The sequence below is a fragment of the Pogona vitticeps genome, chromosome 1 (genome assembly GCF_051106095.1).
Source record: "Pogona vitticeps strain Pit_001003342236 chromosome 1, PviZW2.1, whole genome shotgun sequence".
Lineage (NCBI taxonomy): Eukaryota > Metazoa > Chordata > Lepidosauria > Squamata > Agamidae > Pogona > Pogona vitticeps.
Window position 1 is genome coordinate 146,507,562 of NC_135783.1, and position 22,229 is coordinate 146,529,790.

The following is a 22,229-nucleotide window of genomic DNA, read 5'->3' on the forward strand; positions in this document are numbered from 1 at the left end:
GCATTATCCTGCACAAAGAGATCTGAGAGGGAACAAGCATTAGAGGAAGACAATCTGATCAAAGCCACCTACATGTTTTCCATTTCATCATTGGTTTGTGTATTTGTATATTCTTCAGGGATCCCTCAGAAAATTCCCACAGACAGAGACGTTCCCCTAGTCCAGAAGAACATTCTGGTAGCAACTCCTCTCCTTCAAGAGAATATTCCCCTACCACAAGGAGAAGGCAGACATCATGGGCTCCAACAAAGTCCAGCAGCCATAAGCGTTCTTTTTCACCTTCTTGCAGGTAGATTGCTTTTATATTGTATATGTATGCTTGTATGTCTTGAGTATTCATTTTAGGGCTCATTCATTCACAAAGGTGTCTAAACATGCTTGTTTTAAAATGTTGTAAGTCTCCTTCAGTCTCTTATATAGGGAGAACGGTGCTATATATAAATCAACAGTTGGGAGAGTTAAAGTAGCTAGAATTGATATATATCCAGGAAACTGAAATGTAGTAAACAGGTAATTCAATACATTGTGTTTAATTGGAAAGTCAAAATATGAGGCAGTTTTACATCCAGTATTTGATGAGGGACATGTCTTCCTTGTAATAGATGATAGCATATCATGAAGAAGTTCCATTGCCTTTCATATACTCGGTTAGGCTTGGGCTCCAGCAGCTTGGAACATACATCACTATTGGCAGAGTGGCACTTGTATATTGTAGTGTATAAAGACACTTAAGATTGCCTTGCTCATATAAATATCAAACCTAATTACTTCTTCACAGTCTAAAATCCTAGAATGTAGAATCTCATGGGAAAAAATGATTATCTTCCTTAATACATCACAAAATGGTTAGGATATTCCCATTCTAATTAGACAGCTGACATTTGCTATGTATCTTGTGCAAGCCATCCCAATTTGCAGAATAATATGCAGGGATTATTTTCATATGTGTTATGAACAAAAATGGGGTGGAGAAAATCTCCCCTCACTAAAAGCAGTCTTTGCAGCATAATATTAGATTGAAGAATGCTTGAAAGTAAGCAAATATTGGCTCTTTGAGCTACTTCAGTGAAATACAAATTGACTGTCTTAGTTCTGTTCTTGTGAGCAAGAGACATGGAGTAAAAGTAGGTACAGTGATCCAAGGCACCTAAATGTCTACAACAGTGGTTCTTAACCTTGGGTTATTCAGGTGTTTTTGGACTGCAACTCCCAGAAGCCTTCATCACCAGCTGTGCTGGCTGGGGTTTCTGGGAGTTGTAGTTCAAAAACACCTGAGTAACCCAAGGTTAAGAACCATTGGTCTAGAAGATTCCAAACTGAGGGCCTCCTACCTCACACTAAGGAGGAGGTTACATTTGATAGGCTTGTAGTAACTGCTAGAAACCATATCAGGCAAAATCCGAAGAAACAAAACAAGACAAAAACATGAGACACTTTAAAGATTAGCAGTTGTATTTTAATGTGAGCTTTTGTGGACAAGGAATGGGGAGAGAAGAGGTGTATGGTGGTGTGTGAAGACTGAGATCCAGTTAAAAACTCAAGAGGAAAAAGAATATATAAAAGTGAAAGAAGATACAGTGGTACATCAACTTACAACCACTCTAGCCGCCTAGAGTGGTTGCAATGTCCAGATAGGCGGGATATAAATAGAATAAATAAATAAATCCGTATTGGAGCAATGTTCATATATCGAAAAGTTCGTAAGTTGACGTACCATTTCCCATTGAAATGCATGGGAACGGAATTAATCTGTTCCAGCATTTCAAAAGGCAAAAAAGCAGGGGCAAAGGGCTGGAAATTCAAATTTCCCACCCTTTCTCCCTGCCTTTTTGCCTTCGGAGGTCCCAAAGGGCTTTCCGCCCGACATCGGAAGAAACCCTTTTAGAGCTCCAAAGGCGCAGATCGCCGCGGCGCCGCCCCTGGGGAGGTCTTCCATGGTGGCGGGCAAGCTCTGGGAGACCTCCCTGGGGGTCCCCACTACCACGATCGGAGCTCTCAAAGGACTCCCCCCCCCCGACATCGGCGGAAGCCCTTTGAGAGCTCCGAAGGCAAAAAGGCAGGAAGAAAGGGCAGGAAATTCAAATTTCCAGCCCTTTCTCCCTGCCTTTTTGCAGGGAGCCATTTACGAATGGCTCCGTTGGCAAAAAGTGGCATTGACTTGCGAACGGAGCCTCGACCTCGTTCGTAGGTCTAGTTCCGTTCACAAGTCGATGCCAATTTTTGGCAACGGAGTTGTTCGTAAATCGTATGTAGGGCCATTCGTAAGTTGAGGGTTGACTGTAGCAGAAGAACCAATAGTGTTAACATAGAGAATATCAACAGTTTTTACCTTTGAGCCTTTTGATGAGAGATGGGCTTGATAGTTGTAAAGAAAATAACAGTAGCAGTACTGTAGATAATGGGAGAAGTATTACCTTCGGCAAGCTAGCCTTTGGTTATTAGTTAATATATAAATACAGGAACTTAGTAAATGAAAGTTTTTTAAAAAATCAGGTCTACAGCCAAAGCTGAGATATACTGTTCCGTAACTTAGTGAAGTTGAAATAAGGTAGGGTGAAATATACTAGGTTAAGGGGTTTCTGCTGCTCTCTTTGAATATTTAAATGGACCTGGAGGGGATTTCTAGTCAGTATCAGGTACACGAGTCTGTGCTTTTAGTGAGCAAGAGACATGCCATTTAAGCCAGAGGTTATTAGCTGGATAGGTGTGGCAGAGCTCAAAATGTGCGTACCTGTAGCAGCAACTTGGATATATTTGTACACCCACAGGTCTGCTTCACCACCAACTCAGCGTCATTCTCCGGTATCCTCAAGGCATCACTCCTCTTCATCTCAGTCAGGCTCTTCTATTCAGAGACGCTCTCCCTCACCACGTCACAAAAGAACTCCTTCCCCCTCTTACAAAAGGACAGCTTCCCCACCCGTAGGCCGTTCTTCGTCCCCTTATCCTCACAGAGCTTCCCCTCAACAAAAACAGACGTCTTCAAGACACCGTTCTCCAGTTAGAGAGAGAAGCCGACACGATCGTGAGCGGATTTCACAGTCACATGATCGGCGCCAAGAAAGGAGGGATGGTATGGACAGGGATTAGAATAAAGGCAGTCTTTATACTTGCAACCTATTTGTAATTTTCATGTTATGAGAGGTTGTGTACTCTTCCTCTCAGGGTACCTAAACTTGGATCTTGAAGTGCTGGCCATAGAGTTAACATCACTGGATATATGGATGGAAAATGTTAAATATTAACGTTTGTAGTGTAAGCATACACTTGTGTTACACTTGTGTATGCTTATACTCTTTGGTAAGAAGAGTGAACATGTGGCACAAAAAGTAATTCCTCACCATCTGTGGAGGATGATATCTGGAATGTGACCAATGAAAACTATATCTTGATTTTCAAAAAGCTTGATTTTGATTTTATTTTTTTAAAAAAAAACATTTGCCATCTCTAAAAGTCTTCTGAGGAAAACTCAGCATGTGTGAGCTGAAAGGAGAACTTTTTGGAGGGTTGACTTTATAACTGATTGAAAATTAGAAGATGATGGAACAACATTGTTCCTATATACAGTAGTAAAATTCTGAGCAACCGGTGGAAGACCTCAAAGTGAGTTATGCAGAAGAGTGGCAGGAAGGATGTAGCTCATAGAAATTATTTTGGAGCTATGAGGGAAAGCTTTGAATGCTTGTACTGATATTATTGCTAGTTAAAGGAAAGGTTATCATGCAGGGATACTAGACTTTTGCTTGTTTTGTTTTTTAAGATATCACAAAGTGTTTTCTGCAGTAACTTCCGGTTGCTTGAGATCTAACCGTGGCAGTCCTTGATCATGAAGCATTTCCTTTTGGAAGTAGATTCTGGAAGTCTTTGTCTGGAGCATGACACAAAGTGTGCTGCATCCTTGCCCACTTGCAAAATAGAAAAGAATTCCTACAGCTTTTTAATTAAAGAACACAAATGGTATTAAAACACCAGCATTGGATGTTGTAGAGAACTATGTCTCAAAAACATGGATAAGTGCCTCACTTCCATGGGGGGAGGGGAGAACCCACTTCCTTATATATTTCTTCTCTCATTTTAGTAGAAATCATTACACTTTTGATAATGGTGGTAATTTAACATTTAACTGCAAATATGTGAAAATTCACTTTCAGAAACAAGAGGAAAAAGGGGAAGAGACAGAGATAACCGAGAGGACCGTGACTATGACCAAGAACAGAGTACTCCCAGAGATCACAGAGATGATCGAGAGTCTCGAGATGGACGGGATCGAAGGGAGACCAGAGATACTAGAGAACGCAGGGATCAAAGAGAATCACGAGACACCAGGGACTCAAGGGATACACGGGACTGTAGCAGAGACAATAAAGAAAGTCGTGACCAGAGGGAGTTGCGTTCCACACGGGACACTCATGACTATCGAGAGAGAGAGTGTCGAGACACTCATAAGAAGGAAGAACAATATTTGGAGGAAACACGTAGCTATGGAAGATCCCATGGCAGAGAAGAGAGCTCTCGCACTGAAACAAGGACAGACTCAAGAAGTGAATCCAGAAATGAATCCAGAACGTCTGGAAGAAGTAGAGGGAGAACCACTGAATTATCAGACAAGGGTACCATAAATGAAATATTGAGTTTGTTGTGTGATTCACTGTTGAGAAGTCTGCTAAATCACTATAGTAGAAATTTCATTAAAGTACAGTAGGACTTCAGTAACTGCAGGAATTGGTTCCAATGCCCCTTAAAAACGCAGATATGTGGAACACCGTACATTGCATGATCTCTGGCTCCCTCTAGTGGCCATTTTTTGTGAATACATGCTGGAAATATATATGAATACATATTTCTGAGGTTTTTTATTTACCGTATTTGCTGGCATACAAGATGACTTTTTGGGCGCAAAAAATGCCTCCAAGGGGCCAGGAAGGAGCCGCCATTGTTGAGTGAGTGACGCGGGGCCGCGCTGGCCGGGGAGGAAGGCAGGCAGGCAGTCGGTCTGGATGGATGGAGGGAAGCACAGCCTGCCATGCCTGAGCGGCCAGAGCCCGCTGCCCCGCGCCACTGAGCCAGCTGCGCGCTCGCTCACCCGCCACCCGCCCGTTTCCCTTTTCTTCCTCTTCCTCCTCCCGCCGCCCACCCAGCCTCTTCTGTAGGGGGGGGTCGTCTTATACGGCAGGTCGCCTTGTACGCCAGGAAATACGGTATTATTTTCAGGCAGCGAATAAATGAATCAGCAGATACTGATCTCGCAGAGAGGGGGAATCCTACTATATTTTTAAAACTGAATCGACTCCTTCCTTTTATGACAGACCCAGCTTTAGCTGCCATCCTGTTTGATGTGTGACAGCCTAAAAGCTATTCTAAGGAGTAGAGGCATAATGGGAATATAAAAATCAGGTGGATTTCTTCCTTTTTGATATTTGTTGTTAAGAGAATTAATGTTTTAGCATTTTTCTGCATCACCACTGATTGTGTTCATTTATTGTCTTTCAGTGCAGCTGCTGAGAGAACTGTTAAATGTCTTGTCTGTCTCTATCTTTGCCATTACTATGGGAAATCTATGAATCTCTCTCATTTTACAGAGTTCATCTTAGTTGAACTAATGATTCTACAGGCTCCTATCATTATGTTCTTGTAATTCTCTGTGGGCAGTATTCTGTACTTCAGATTTTTTTTGCCTAATCTGCAGAAGGCTGTTAACAGGGAAGAGAGTGCTTAACAGGGAAGAGAGACTAACTTCCAGTACTTTCCAGCTTTTTTTCCTTATAGTTGTTTCTTTTATGGCAAATTTATCACTTTACAGATAAGTTATAGTGTATATAAGGGTATCATATTAGCTTACTATTTTGAACAATAATGAGTATATCTAGTTCTTTCTCTGAATATGAACAGTTTGGTCTTCTCTCTGTAGCAAACTTCTATATTATATTATTTTTAGTAGCTCTGCAACATTAATTGGGGTAGCAGAGATCCTTCCATGTTTTCTGCATATATATTTTTTAGGTAGTCGAGCCACAAGGGGATCTCAGGTCGACAGCCACAACACTAGCAGCAGCTACCATGACAGCTGGGACTCAAGGAGCAGTTATCCCGAGAGGGATCGCTATGAAAGTCGAGATCATGCAAGAGATTCTTCCTTTGAAAGGAGACATGGAGAAAGGGACAAGCGAGACAACAGAGAGAGGGGTAAGAACTGTTTTAGCCACTAGCTCAGCAGTTGGAATGTTTAGTTTTTGGTGGCATGCTGGGTCTGACAGATATAGTGACATACATTGAATCTTATTTGTAAAATCCCGTTCCCATCTATCACACTCTGGCATGACTCCCAATTCCTTCATTTAATTTCGTTTAATTTCATCTATGTCCTGCCTTTCTTTTAATTCAGAGATCCAAAGTGGCATACATAACTGGAGGCAGGCATGCGGCGGTGGCAACACATACATAAATTGAAATATTAAAAATTTTATGAAATTTTTGTTTCATAACATAATAATGTTCAAAGACTTCTAAAATTAAAAACAAAGTCAACAACAAAAGGCACACAGAAATCACAGTTTCAAAGAGAAGCGCCGCATCCCCTATTATAAATTTTCTGCAGCTCTGCTGCAACCACTAGCCAGCACCTCAACTGAAGAGAAAAGTCTTTCACTGCTACAGAAGAATAAGAAGGAGAGGGGGCAACCTATCCTATGGAAGAGGGTTTCGCAGCCTGAGAGTAGCCACTGAAAATGCTGTCTCTCACATTGTTGCTAAAACATGTCTGTAAAGGCAGTAAGTTTATGAGAAAGACTTGCAAGTAGATGAAGTCCTTCAGATAGCCTGAACCTGTATAGGGTTTTATCAGTGATAACCTCCATTTTGACTTGGCCAGCAGCCAGTGGAGGTGATATAACAGGACTGTTATAAGCTCCGTCTAACCATCCTCAATTGTCTGGCTACAGCCACCAATGGCAGAGAGAAAATTGGGGGTAACCATTGGCATACACTGTGATAGAGGGAAGTCATGTTGCACTTTGAGGCAAAACCTACCTTTGAGTCTGGTGGGGTTTTACCCCTAGGGAATTGTAACACATTCAGTTTCTCCCTCCACACAGTCCTTAACTGTCATGATGAGGTGCTGTTTGTGATGGGAATAAACTCCACTACCCCCTTCATCCCTTTGATCTGGAATGAGGAGCAGGGTTTTTTACATCAACTGAGGAATGTCATTTATGTTCCAGAACACAGGTGATGATTCTTCTTCTATGGGATACAGTGGTCGTTTTTAATAGCTGAACTAGACTTAATTTGCAGCAATAGTGGAAGGTAACAGTGCCAAATGATCTTTCATAGACAATATTAGAGATGCTCAATTTAACTCTTGTTAGTACTGCACGAAAGAAGGCAATGGCAAACTGGTCCTGAATATTTTGCCTTGAAATTTGTACGATGAGAAAATGCAAAATGAAACACAGTGTAGAGCTGCAAGAGGAGACTCCCATATTGGAAGGCACTTAGTCAGCTATTTGAGAAGAGCAAACTATTAGTATACGTATGTATAATTCATCCTTCATTTTTGAAGAAAACCATTTCCATCAGATTTACCATTTAGAGAAGAAAGAAAATGAACAGTTAATCTTGACCAGTAGCATGTTGAAGGACACAAAGGTTACTGAGTAGCTCAATGCAAGCCTGGAAGATAGTGAAGCAGTGGGAGCAGGGTAGGTGATCCTGGCTGAACTCATTGGACTATTGAGATGTTACATTTTTACTTTCTCAATTCCCTCTTCCTTTGTGTATCCTTGATTTTTTTAATATTCAATTTTCCAGTGGCTTTGTTGATGGCATTTTGCCAGATATTTCAATCTTGAGTGAGAGTCCCAACTGATATGGTCAGTATTAAATTCTGTCAGTGTATTTTGGATCATCTCCAAGGTAACTGGAAACTTGATTTAATAACAGAGAGGAAAGAAAAATAAACATGACAAGAGTACCATTAGAAACCTATATGTTGTCAGTTTGCACTTAAAGACAAAGAGCATTATAATTATCCTTGCAAAAATAGAAGAGGATAACAAAAGAAGATTTGTTTCATAAGATGCAGGAAATCAAAAGGAAATTTAAACCACGGCTAGAGATGCTGAAATATCACTTTGGAATGTATTGTCTGATTAGTATAAAATAAAATAAAAAGATGGAAGCAATGTGCTAAAAACTGTACAGAAAAAGAGCAAGGATGATATATTTGCTCAAAAAAGAATCCTATGGTGAAGAATCTTCAGTTCTAAAAATGTGAAAACTGCCCTCAAAGGAGTTGGAAGAAATAAATCACCAAGAGTACAGTATATGGGATACCAGTAGAACGTTTTTCAGTCCACAGGGACCGCATCTACAGAAATCCAAAGAGGAATATGGTAACATACAGAAAGCAAAACAATAGGCCAGAGACTGAAATTTTTAAATATGCATTCCAGTCCCAGAGAAAGATGTCAAAATTGCAGTAACTTATAAGACCTTCTCATTGATTTCCCTTGTAAACAAAGTGATGTTCAAGAAAAAGAGAAAGATGTAAGATGAAATGGTCCGACTCTCTAAATGAAGTCATAGCCTTGTGTTTGTTAATGACAAGACTTTTTGAAGAGCTTTAATTCATAAGATAACCATATTATAGAAAAAATGTTAGCGGCACATAGCGGCTACAACATGTAGTAGATTCTTACCCATGTTTTGTCCAAAGTTCTCTTAAGTGGTTCACAATATTAATTAAGCAGAATAAAGGCACCAGAGGCGGAATCTGAAATGTACACCTCTGACTTGAGTATAAGACCCATCCTTGTCTTCAGATTGTGTACAAGGACTTTCTGGCTTTTTTCTTTTTCTCTTTGATAACCTGTCAAATACCATTCATCAGCTGTGACAATCAATTAAGGTAGATTTTTTCCTCCTTAATATTGATCTCCTTTTCCTTTACAACACACTGCTGATGTTAACTAAGGTTTGTTGAGATCTTGTGACTCACCCCAGAATATTGAGATTTTTCTACACATGGTTTCTTTAAGTAGTTGGGACACAAAGAATTCCTTCACTGAGTTTATATAGCATAGCTTTATATGACTTACACCACATCAGACTGGTTTGTGCATTTGCACTAGCAGCACCTCTCCAGAGTCTCAAGCTGAAGGTTTTCCCTGTCAGGTATTGCTTGACATTCTGTTAAACTGGAGATGCCGGAGATTTATACTGAAAACTTCTACCATGTGTGTTAATTTGCACGGTTTGTGCAAGTAAACCCATTGCAGTAATGCGAAATGGAAATAAATGAGTGTTTACAAACATTTGATAATGGACTGGATTATAATTTTTTTTTTCATTTTTTTATATGGCAATGAAATTTGTTTATTTTTTCAGATCAGAGGCCAAGCTCACCAGTGCGACACCAAGGGAGAAACGATGACCTTGAACGTGATGAAAGGATAGATGAACGGAGGGTAGATAGAAGTGAAGACAGAAGAGATGAAAGAACTAGAGACCGGGAGAGAGAACGAGAAAGGGAGAGAGAGGCGGAACGTGAACGTGATCGTGCCCGTGAACGAGAGAGAGAGAGGGACAAAGATAGAGAACGAGAAAGAGATAGGGACCATGACAGAGACAGGGAGAGGGAGAGGGAGAGGGAGCGAGAACGGGAAAGGGAGCGTGAAAGAGAAAGAGAAAGAGAGCGTGAACGAGAACGGGAAAGAGAGCGAGCACGAGATAAAGAAAGAGAACGCCCAAGAGAGTGGGAGGACAAAGAAAGAGGAAGAGAAGAACGCAGGGACAAGAGAGAAGATGTCCGGGAGGAAAGAACCACGAGAGACAGCCGTGAAGAGAGGAAATCAAAGTACGTTAATTGTAAAAATAAACAAATAAATAAACGAAACTAAAGTGCATAGGGATTGATTCCATACTTTTGATTCCATGTAGGAAACGGCACAGAAATGAAAGTAGCCCCAGTCCACATAAGTCACCTAAGCGTCGCCGGGAGCTTTCTCCTGACAGTGATGCCTACAACAGTGGAGATGATCAAAGTAAGTGAAGCACTGGGTCTGTGTACTGCAAGAGAGGTTAGAAATAATTCATCATTTTACTGGCTGAAATAGAAAAAGACAGTTTGGTTTATCAGAATAAGGCTTCTCCCGTTTTAACTTTGTTTTATTTTGTGCTGTTCTCATGGTTTTTTTTTTTGTGAATAGTTACTCCTTAAATATTTATTTTGCACTGCACATGTTAGTCTGTTCTGTTTCCAGCAGTCTGTCTCTTGCCCACTGCCACATGAGTGCCATTTATTTTTTTTTACTGTAGTTGTAACTAGAGATGGGCATGAACTACTGAACTGGCAGTTCATGCCAGTTCATACTTTAACTGAACGAAGTGTTTGCCGCTTCCCAGCCCTGCCTCTGCCAGTGGGCATCCATTCAGAGGCAGCACCTGGAGGAGGTGGGGCAGGAAAATTGGGGCGTGGGGGGAGCATGGTTGTCATGGAGGTTGTGAAATGTATATATGGAAATGGAACACCTTGTTCCTTCCATGATGTAATTGTTTGGTCCATGCAAGCCAATCAGCTGCATCTTAAGCAGTTTAGCCAGATGTAAGGTCCTATTTGAAAATGAAATGTCATGATACGTGTTTCATCGTTTATAGATGAGAAGCGGAGGTTACTAAGTCAGGTTGTCCGACCTCAAGAATCACGATCACTGAGCCCTGCGCATCTTTCGGAAGATAAGCAGAGTCGATGGAAAGACAGTGACCGAAAACCAGAGAGAAAGGACAGCTCTAGGCATTATGAAGAAAGTGACTTCAAAGAGCGAGGGACTTCAGGGGACAAACCACGAGAGCCGCGGGAGCTCAATGAAAGTTCAAGGGCCAGGGCCCAGGAGACTGTAAGTAATCGGGTTTCAGAAGACCGTGAGGCTGCCGATCATGTACATGAAGACAAGAAAAAAACTAAAGTGCAGAAGAAGGCCACCAAGAAAAAGAAGGAAGAGGATGTTGTACTAGAGCGCTATGTCACTGAGTCGACTATAGAGAAAACCCAAGTTTTTTCTCCCAAAAAAGGTCAGAAAAAGAAAAACACAGAGAAGAAAAGGAAGAGATCCAAAGGAGATTCTGAGGCTTCTGAAGAAGACAGTGGAGTGCACCAGAAAAAGAAGAAAGGCCCAAGGACACCCCCAGTAACTGCAAGAGAGGAGTTGGTAGAAGTTGTACCTGAGAAGTCAGTGGTAGTAGAAGTTGCCCCCAAAAGAGAAGATACGACTTTTAGTGACTGGTCAGATGAAGATGTTCCGGAGCGTGGAGAACCTCCTGTGGAAAGAAGTTCTGAGGAATCCCATAGAACTAGTCATCGCACAAGGGCTGAAACTGTGGAAACTTTACATGTTGTAGAAGATACTCCCCACATCAAGCCTGCTGAACAGAAACGTAGCAGCAGTCTTTGCAGCAATCGAAGCCATACTTCCAGTAGACTCCGATCACCTTCCAATGACTCTGCCCACCGCAGTGGAGATGACCAGATGGGTTTGAAGAAGATCTTGCATAGCAGCTCCAGTGACAGAGAGAGAAGGTGTCTAGAAATGTCTGGGGAGCGGAAATCAAGAATTGATCAGCTAAAACGAGGTGTTCCTAGTCGCAGCACCTCTTCAGGTAAATTCCAGTTGACTTGCTATGTTTGTGTCAGTGTCTCTTCTTTGTATTCACTGCAGCCTCCCACTGAAATCCACTTGCTTAGCATAATCAGTCCCAGCTAGAGTAGGCCCATTGACTCAGTGTGGATTTGTGGGGTTAGCGCCTTTGAAAGTTCCATTGATTCAATAGACCTCCTGCAGTTATGACTTAATATGCTGAGCAGCAGGTTTTTAGCTATTGTTTCCCTAACCGTTCCAGACCATATCCCTACCCCTAGGGAGTAGGTGGCTGCAGGTTTGTACTGTGATGAGAGTACAAGGAAAATGTGGCCTTTTGTTTGTATGCTTGTTGGGTACCATCCCCAGTCTTCAACCTGCTGAGCTGTATGCCTTCACAGGTAGATTAGCTGTGGATCTACTTATTGTTGTCACTGACAGTGTGCCTTCATGCTCAGGGAGCCACAAAGACAATATTATTCATAAAAAGGCATGTTAAAAACAAAAAAACTAAATTATGAATCAGAAAACATAATTAGAGCAGTGGTGGGGAACCACATGGGCCTGTCCGTTCAGCCCAATCTTTATGCCTCAATAATGTGTTTCTTCTTAAAGATTCTGTTAATGTGAGTGGAAGTTTATTTTAAAAGCTTAATTTGCTGCCTGGGTGGAGGTTGGAGATACCGCAGTTGGGAACAAAATAGTGAAGTTTGTATGCTTTTAATATTGACCCTGAATATGCAGTAATAAGGCTTTGACAAAATCTTTTGTTGGTGTCATGGGAGAGGATAGAAGTAGTATAACTAAGGAGGAAAGGAGAGAGAGAAAGATGAAGTGGGGAAAGAAAGAGAAGAAAGTTAATGAACAAATAAACAGGGATGGAAATGGATGAGAGGAGAAATGAAAAAGAAAATATATGTAAGTTTTGCTGGCACTGTTCTGTGGCACATGGGATTGTGTTGTGGTTTATGAAGCAGTATTTAAATAATGCTTTCCCAGCTCTTGTGTCACAAGAAAATGTTTGAATAAACAAAAATATTAGCACTGAAGCCAAGTTAGAAATGAGGGAGGGAAGGGCAATAAGTGATGGCACATGGCCATGACTCATTTTGTGGGCAGTGACCACAGTTAATTAACTTGTGATCGTAACAGCCAACATAGAATTTGATGTTCGTAGGAAGGACTTGTTCTTAACTTTTGAACAGAAGCTTAAAAGAGTTAAACCGTGTTAGTCTATTTCCATCCAGTCAGCCATGTCTTCCATGTGAAACATCACAATACACTGTCTCAATACTTTGTCCAGATCGACAAGATTCAAGAAGTCACAGTTCGAGGCGAAGTTCTCCTGAATCAGATCGCCAAGGTCACTCCAGATCTGGATCCTTTGACAGCAGGGAACGAGGGCTGGACAGAGACAGACATGAACATGATCGTGAACGGGACCGAGAAAGGCGAGACGGGAGGCCAAGAGATTGGGAGCGAGATACAGCTAAAGATTGGTTGAGGAGCAGAGAGCGGGACAGAATTCGAGAATGGGACAGGCAGAGGGAAAAACGGAGAGATATGGACCGTGAAAAAGAGCGGCTGCTTCCTGAGAACCCTGAAAGAGACAGGGGCCTCAGTATTTCCTCTCAGACGGAGTTACCCAAGCACAGTGAACCAAAGCCAAGCAAAGAGCATCAAGACTTTGAGGCCATCTGCCTGGACTCAACCTCCCTAGAGAAAGAAAGAGTGGAAAAAGATTTGGGACTCTTGCAAGGCTTTGAAGATGGAATTGAAGCTGAAAAAGCTGAAAACACAGAAGGTGAAATATTGGGTGGTGGGTTGAGATATGGGAATATACAGTAGTTAGGGTTTTTTTTGTTTTGTTTTTTTTTGCTGTTTAAAGCCAAGCAAAGTGTGCTGCTTATATACCACCCCATAACACTTAAAGCACTGTTTGGGTGGTTTACAGTTTAGTTATGCAGGCTATACAGTACACATCCACACGCTGGGTACTCAGTTTACTGACTTTGGAAGGAGGGACGGCTGAGTCAACCTCAAGCTTGGAAAAGTAGAAATAAATCCATTTCCCCACTTCTTTTTTTTCCAGTAGGTGGAGATGATGAAGCCAAAATAGATGACATACAGTCCATGGGATCTGGTGCTGGAGAATATGAGCCAATCAGTGATGATGAACTGGATGAAATTTTGGCAGGCGATGCTGAAAAGCGGGAGGATCAGCAGGATGAGGAGAAGATGCCAGGTAAGCATGGTAGATCCCTTTTTTGTTACTGTTGCTGTTTCAGGTTTGTGCACAAAAAGAACATCATACAGCTTCTGAGAACTTTGAACTTCTCTTCCATCATTATCAACAAATGTTAACTCTAGATGACTCCGTAGATTGCATATGTGTGGAAAGGGAAGGAAATTTGGTAGGTCCTGAATCTTTGCATTCTGATCTCTGGGAATCTTAAAAAAAATTAAATTAGAACAGAATAAATAAAAGATCTTGATTTGTAAGCATGATGATTGCATAACATGTTTTGCAAAACCAGGATATTCACACCAGAGCTGGGCTCAGTGGGGAACTGGCAAAGAAGGAAGAGGGTAGGTTCTAGCCTGTTGACCCGAACCTGGCCAGATTTCCCATTTTAAGGCGGAGTTTTAAGAATGAAGGCAGTGTTTTAAAATGTATACATGGAGATCTGTTATTTTATTGAAGAGGGTAGCTCTTCTATCAATACAGATCACAAGTATACCATACGTAATGCCTATGATCAGTTTGTCTCCTGATGGCCAACCTGGCAGTGAGTCTCTCTGTACTTAGATAGGCTGGTCCTTGCACACAGTGTGCTCCTAAGGTTGCACTCAAAGCTTCATCAGCCTCATAAAACCTGAAAGAAATTATGCTCCAGTAATATAGCCTTTGAAAATGGTTATCTTCAGTTCACAGGAAGGCAGCAGAGTACAATGTGGAGGATAATTAGAATGCAGTTATTCCATAAAGGTGAATCAGAGTCCTGAGTGCATCACATCAAGGAACGGTTTGATAAGGATTCATTTTAGTCAGCCTTTCCATGTGGACAGCATCATTATCCTTCTTTTAATCTCTGCAGGAAAAACAGTTGATAAGGTGTCATGATGAATATGTTTTCTGTTTTCTTTCAAGGGGAACAAACTTTGTTTGAACTGAGAAAGTAGAAGGATGCAGTCATTATACTTAATGAAATTAACTGTAGCATCTTTTCATTTAGAGGAGATTTTGGTATCTCTCCTTACAAAAAGCATGCAGATAGCATCTGTTTTTTATAATTGAATTGCTAACTGTTATAAATGTGTCTAGCAACTTCAGTTCTGATATCTTTAAATTTAAGGCCATGTGCTGTCTTACCAGAAATATTTATAATTTTCCAGCTGTTCCATGAAGAGGACATGTGTCTTTAAATTAGAAACACTGAATTATAGTTCGATTCATTTCACAGTCTGAATTTTCAAGGGAAATGCCTTATTCTAAATGAAAAGGTATCTTAGAATTCATTTAGTCAAGTAGATTTGTGATAGTCCCAAATTTTTGACATTGAGGAAGAGTTTAAGCCCATATATTAGCCCCATCTTTGATTTTGAATTGTGTTTTTAAAAGTACCCTTCATTTCTATCCTTTGAATTAGGTTTTGCTGTCTCTCACAGCTGGGAAACACTTTTTACACAGTGACCACATGATTCAGAGAGAGAAGAGAGGCCATGATGCAGTTCCTATCTGGGCACTTTATGGTTTTTTTCAAGTCAGTAGTTTAAACTTCAGTAGTTAAAGGAACTGCTGAAGGATCTCTTTCTTTCTTCTCACAGATAAGCTTAATAGCCAGGGAAGGGAGAGTGTTCTACCACCGTTTAACGTGTTTGCTGCTATCATGCACCGTGCTTCCTGCATTCCTACACCTGTTATCAACATGTCACCTTCATGCTGCTTCTGACACAATTTAACTCTCTCCTTCCTTCTCATCAAGGAAGAAACACAAATATTGCTCCTTTCTCTCTCCCCCCCCCATGCAGTGCTGTATTTCCAATGAGCAAACACCTTGTGGTTAATTTAGGAACAGGTGCTGGGGGAATTCTGTATATCAGATTCTTAACCATTTATATAATATCCATTCTGTAGTCATTGATTAAAGGCTGCCTGCTGAGTTGTGCTCTCTCTGACTGTTTCCTTGAACAAAGTGGTGATGTCTTCTTTTATGTGTTTACAGATCCCGTGGATGTAATTGATGTGGACTGGTCTAGCCTTATGCCCAAGCAGCCCAAGGAGCCCCGAGAGCCTGGAGCTGCTCTTTTAAAATTTACTCCAGGTGCTGTTATGTTGAGAGTTGGCATTTCCAAGCAGCTGGCTGGCCCTCCACTTTTCAGCAAAATCAAAGAAACATGCCAGAGAACTTTGGAGAAACCTAAAGGTAATTTGTCCATTCCCAATACTACCTGTAAATATATTAGAAAAGATTTAAGGATTGCATTTGGCTTTGTTTTGTTGTTACTCACGCACCATACTTTAGAAGCTGTGTCAGATTAACTGTATGAAATACCTGCTTGTAACTCTGCTAGTAGTACAACAATGTGTAAAGAAATATATATTAGAGAGATCCCATTGGTGTTTGCAGAGGGATTGTGTAAGTTGCCATGGCTGTCAATCAGTTATTGGTCATGTGTTTGTCACATGCCTACTCGCGGCCAGATCACACACCTGATACGTACCCTTGAACGTCCATCAGTTAGCCATGTCAGCCTACGCAGTCGTTGCAAATGCCAGCAGAATATTGGTCTTTTGTGTTCCTGTCCAGATTTCTTGTGAGAGCCTGGTCACATGATGAAGGGTGGGACATGTCCTCTCTATAAAAAATAAAATGCAGCTCTTGATTTTCCCAGTAGGCGACACTAAAGGGTGGGTGGGTGGAGCAAATATATTGCTTGCTGCAATAACCTCACTAGTTAAGAATCAGGCTTGGTCTCTGCAGCATTGTGACTCTTCGTGGATTTACCCTGCATTCTGTTTCTTGGTCACACAAAGCTGTGATGGGCTGTAGAAACCTCTAAACATATGATATAAATTTTGGTAAAGCCTTCTTAGTAATTAAATATGGTTTCTCTTCCCATGTCCTCTAATATGCATTGTTGGCTGAGGGATGGCTTACATATACTGCTCCCCAGAAACTCTGCACACAGTTAGGCTTTCTTTTCAGGCCCCCTGCCTCCATTTAAATGTACAGTACATTATAACTGGAAAGCTTGCTACACACACATATATATGCTCAATTATTGCACTATGGCTCTCTCAAAAAGAGGGAAGGGAATAGTGCTCCAATTGGTGTGTTGAGTCATAAGATGGTGAGTGCTAATGGGAAACTGGGTGTATGCAGAATCCAAGACTTCACTGCTTGTACAGAACTTGTATGCATAATCCTGATACATGTTACATGCCGTCAAGTTGCAACCAACTTACAGTGACCCTAATAGTATTTTCTGTTGAGATACTTAAGGAGTAGTTTTACTAGTGCCACACTCTAGTGAGTTTCCATGGCTGAGTGGGGATTTGAACCTATCTCTCCTGAATCCTAGTCCATCATTTTATCCATTAGACCAGAGGTCCCCAGCCCCGGTCTGCGGCCTGGTGCCAGTCCGTGGCCTGAGCCAGACTGGGCCACGGAGAGAGACCTCCTCCCCTGCATAGCCCCTTGTGCCTGCATGCAAGGGCACCCGCACGAGCACTGTGCCACCCTTTGCCCATGCGCACGAGTGCAGGAGGGTGCCCCACCTTTCCCAGCTGGTCCGCGGGGCTAAAAAGGTTGGGGACCGCTGCATTAGACCACACTGGTTCTCTGTACATGAAAAAATAAATGTTAATGTACAGGTGCAATTTGCTGTTTTCAACAATTTAGATCTTTTATTTTATCTCTACATATTTAAGTTGATTTTTTGTGTGTGAATTTTTGCCTTCGGGATAAATAGTTCCAATTATTCTTGGAAAACAGATGTGTTTTACTTCCTATTCCATTGTGTATATGCATTGCATTTTGTTTTAAAAGTATTGAAATACAAAAGTCAGATTTTACTTTGCTTGTTTAGCTCAGGTCAGAAGTTAGCTTAAACAAGGAAGTCTTATAATAGCTCCTGAACAATCCAGAGTTTCTGCAAAGCTCAATGGAGGGTGGTTCCATAACAGGAACAGCTAATTTAACATATTTCTGCACTCCACATGAAACCAAAGTCAACAAGCACAAGTAATTGTTGACAGATTTTTTGTTGTATATTTTGGGTTTACAGTAGTAGGAATGAAAACCTGACACAATTGACAAAATAAAGTCATCAAATAAAAGCAGATGTTTCATCACCTGTGGTTTTACAGCTGCTCTCATCAGCTATTGAAATTGTTGCCCTTAGAACAAAGTCTTTTCTTAGCAAAACAGTAACCTGGAAATTATTGCTAAGCCTACTTGAAGTTTCTTTTTGTGTTGTGTAAAGTTCATTTTTGTTGCTTTTTGTTTTGTGTGGGAGTGATATAGAGATCGGGCTGAATGCTTCTGGTCAGCTTAAGCAGGCAGAAAAGGTTTGATTAAATGCTTCTATCTTAATCACTTTTCCTTGGTGATTAGTCTTAACCTGATGATTTTTCTGCTTAAGTGCAAGAGTTGGCTTGATTTCTTTGCTCCTGTAGAGAGAAAAATTGCAGTAACTTTCTCTGTCTCTGCTTCAGCTTCCAGGCTAAAACTTGACTGCTGTTGCAGACATTTTTATTTTCTTTTTAAAAACGAACAATTCTCTCTATGGTTTCTTTGGAAGTATATTGTGTTGCTTCACACCTCCAATTCACAACAGGCGTATGAGACTTCAGGCTGCTTTTGGGGGATCTCTGGCTAAAAGGAAATAGTGTCCATTTGCAGATGGAATGGAATCTGTACAGAGACTAGATTCTAACCTCTGCACATACAGCCTGCAACCTGCTGTAGAAAGTTGTGGAATTTCTTGAGGATTGGGTACTCATTGCTTCTTGCTTACAGTATGTTACTCTGTAGACTAGTACTTTCATCCAACTTTGATTCCCGGTGGCTACTCTGTAAAGTGCCAGCATTGCTGTATAATGTCTTCACCATTTCGAGGGGAAATTCATAATCTTTAGATGCGCTGTTGCTTTGTAGATGCAGAGAAACTTTTTGAACATGAATTTGGAGCCCTGAATATGGCTGCCCTACTGCGAAAAGAAGAGCGAGCTGGACTGTTGTGCAATCTTGGACCTTGTTGCAAAGCGCTGTGCTTTAGAAGAGATTCTGCAATTCGTAAACAGCTGGTGAAAAATGAAAAGGCAAGTGTATGTTACATGCCACTACAGAAAAGAAATACCTGTCTGAATAAACCTAACCCAACTTGGAATAAATCTAAAGCAACTTGGCTTTATCTCTTATTTTGAAGACAAGGTCCTGTTGAGTTCTCCAGCTGCACAGCTGGAACATATTTCATAAGCCATAAGTCAAACATCCACTGTAATAGGTTCTGTCTGTTCATTGTCTAAGAAACATTTGTCTTCTGATGTAACATTCAGCAGCTGCATAAGGCTGATGATGTCATTAGCAAGAGTAATATTTCAGAAATCAAACACCTCCTCCTTCCATCCTATGATTGTTTGGAAGCCGCAGCAGCAACAGAATGGGAGGAGGACATCTTTAATCATCAAAAATTACTTCTACTGGGAATGAACATAGGAAGACCCCTGCTGGCTCAGGCCAAGGACCCATCTAGACCAGCTTCCTGTATCTCACAGTGGCCCCACCAGATGTCTCTGGGAGCACATGAGACAACTAGATACCTCACTCCTGATATCCCTCTCCTGCATCTGGCATTTTGAGGTACCTTCCTTTTAAGCCTAGAGATTCTACACCCCCATCATGAGTTGTAACCTGTGGTGGACTTTTCCTCCAGAAATCTGTCCAATCCCCTTTTAAAGGCCAGATGCCATCACCACATCCTATGGCAAGGAGTTCCACAGACAACAATACGCTGGGTAAAGAAATATTTTCTTTTGCCTGTTCTTACTCTCCCAACACTCAATTTGAGTGGATGTCTCCTAGTTCTGGTATTGTGTGAGAGGAAAAGAGCTTCCCTCTATCCACTTTATCCATCCCCTGCATAATTTTATACATCTGAATCATGTTCCCCCTCAGGCACCTTTTCTCTAAAGAGCCCCAAACGCTATAGCCTTTCCTCATAATGGAGGTGCTCCAGCCCAGTCATCATTTTAGTTGCTCTCGTCTACACCTTTTTCAGTTGCTGCCATCCTAGTGGCAGCAATTTTTGGAATTAAAGAATTCCTTCTCCTGTTTTACAGCTCCCATGGTTTCAAGTGATAAAAGGGTGAGAATGAACTTTGAGAACTGGGGGATACAAGTAGGAAGTTTTTGTTTCTGAAAAATCACCCTTGCCGAAGACATTAGCCTTACACAGTTGTAGTTTCAGAAATAGGATTTCAGTAAGATTATATGTAATCTAAAATTCCTGTGAAAATATTTTTTGGGGGACTGTTAAATATTCTTCTCTTGTATTACCTTGTTTTTCATTTCAGAGAAATTTAAATATTCTATTAAGCATATGTCCTGTTTTGAGCATTCATGTCTTCACAGAATGAGTGACATACATAATTTTGAAGGCTAGCAAACACTGGCTGAAATTCTGTTGCCAGAGGTTATGTCGCATAAGGCTTACAACATCATTGGCTGTGATGATTTTTCAGAAATAAAAATTTCCAATTAATGTCCTCCAGGACTCCATTAGTATCCCTTTCTTCGTAAAGATGCTGTTGGGAGCCATGGGACAGAGGAAGTCTTTAATTTCTGAAAATTGTAGTGTGCCCCTCCAATGGCTTCCCCACAATGAAAGGGATCCAAAGGAAGCCTTGAGACCTCCAGAGGGAATCAGAACATTGCAGTGGCTGATGATGCCATTGACCTTATGTAGCTTTACTTCTGGCAACAGGATTCTGGCCATTGCTTCACAAATGCCAATTATGTGTAATGTCATTATGTTTATTAGTTAACAAAATCTGAACCCACCTTACTGACATGACTAACTTGTAGTTGTTCTATTCAACACAGGGTACAACAAAGCAAACTTACACAAATCCTCCAGTGGTGGACAATGAATTACTGCGGTTAAGTCTACGATTGTTTAAACGCAAGACTATGCACCAGAGTTCTGGACAAGAAAAGACAGAGGATTCTAAACTTTCACAACCATATACTCCAGAAATATGCATGTCCTGAGCCAATGTCTCTTGAGCCACACCCTTTGGTTTTTTCACTGTTCAACAATATTCATGTTTCTATCTTTTAAAAAATAGGACAGTCCTGGCCAATTAAAAATACTATTTTTATTTTTTTTTTTTGCATTAGGCTGGTTTGGATGTAATGTTAATCCATTTTTTTCCACAGCAGTGTTTTGTCACAAATGATCAAACATGACAACACATGTTACTCAATCCCTTGAGCTTGGCACCTCCTCCTAACAAGAACAGATTAACAAAGAGCCAGAAAACATCCATGGTTTATTTGTTTCATACCTAAACTGGATCCATGCCTTTTTGGTCTCCTAAGAGAGTAGGGTCATAAGCTTCCATTTGCTCTTCAGTTACAATTCTGGTTTATTTGGAGACCAAATACCTAGGGAACCTGAATTAGTTGAAACATTAGGCAAACCATGAACATGAGTTCCTAATGTATTTAGCTGCTTCCATTGGAAGGAGGAGCCAAGCAGAAGTTAATGGGACGCATAGTAGCATACGTGTTTGCTCCTGCTAAACCAGGGCCTTGACAAATTCTGGGTTATCATTGCATCTGAACTAGCCCCAAACCACTCTGTGGATTATGAAACAAGTTATCAAGGAAAGTATTGTGTACCAAAATCGGAAGAATGCTCTATCCATTTGTCTGCATGTTTTATAACTGAGTTCTAACCATGGTTCTTATTTAATAACTTGCTTGTATTTAAGAGTATGAAAATGTCCATTTTTGAAGATCTGTTTTATCACCTATTAAATTTTTAAGAAGACACAACTGTTCTCATTTTTGTCAATAACTTTTTGAAAAACAAACTTTTGTATGCAATATTTGTTATCAGTATGACTCTATATTTAAGGATAATCTGTACCTCATGGGTTCAGACTTATGCTAAAATATTCATGTGAAACTATGTGTTAATCACATACGGGCTGAAAGCTATTGTGTAACTGCTGTGAAAGGGTGATAATTGTTGGATGATTTCTTTTGTTAATTCCTTTTACCATGTTTCCCCAAAAATAAGACAGGGTCTTATATTAATTTTTGCTCCAAAAACGCAGTAGGGCTTATTTTCAGGGGATGTTTTATTTTTTCCATGTACAACAATCTACATTTATTCAAGTACCGTCATGTCATCTTCTTCTGGTGGCTGCATAATGGTGGAGGGCGGGGTTTCACTTAACTGGGGCGTATTTTTGGGGTAGAGCCATACCAGGTCTTATTTTCAGGTTAGGTCTTATTTTCAGAGAAACAGGGTAGTTAAAAAAGTAAAAAGTACAAAAGCCATCTGCTGTGCAGGGGAAGTGTG

At 40.9% G+C, this 22,229-nt stretch overlaps 1 protein-coding gene across 10 annotated transcripts in view; it reads left to right on the forward strand.

Annotated features, from left to right (window-relative positions):
- The window catches only part of ZC3H13 (zinc finger CCCH-type containing 13), a 55,896-nt gene extending 34,199 nt beyond the window's left edge, over window positions 1-21,697 (forward strand). For 9 of the 10 annotated variants that reach the window (XM_078384065.1, XM_078384225.1, XM_078384156.1 and 6 more), the window contains 12 exons: window positions 119-289; window positions 2,769-3,073; window positions 4,152-4,610; window positions 6,001-6,183; window positions 9,385-9,853; window positions 9,937-10,040; window positions 10,654-11,652; window positions 12,934-13,434; window positions 13,723-13,875; window positions 15,857-16,057; window positions 18,794-18,957; window positions 20,741-21,697. In XM_078384065.1, coding sequence (XP_078240191.1) covers window positions 119-289; window positions 2,769-3,073; window positions 4,152-4,610; window positions 6,001-6,183; window positions 9,385-9,853; window positions 9,937-10,040; window positions 10,654-11,652; window positions 12,934-13,434; window positions 13,723-13,875; window positions 15,857-16,057; window positions 18,794-18,957; window positions 20,741-20,908 — 3,877 coding nt within the window. In that variant the 3' untranslated portion in view covers window positions 20,909-21,697. The remainder of the gene's footprint in view (window positions 1-118; window positions 290-2,768; window positions 3,074-4,151; window positions 4,611-6,000; window positions 6,184-9,384; window positions 9,854-9,936; window positions 10,041-10,653; window positions 11,653-12,933; window positions 13,435-13,722; window positions 13,876-15,856; window positions 16,058-18,793; window positions 18,958-20,740) is intronic. The other variant, XM_073002595.2, reaches the window with a different exon arrangement.
- The last annotated feature ends 532 nt before the right edge of the window (window positions 21,698-22,229 follow it).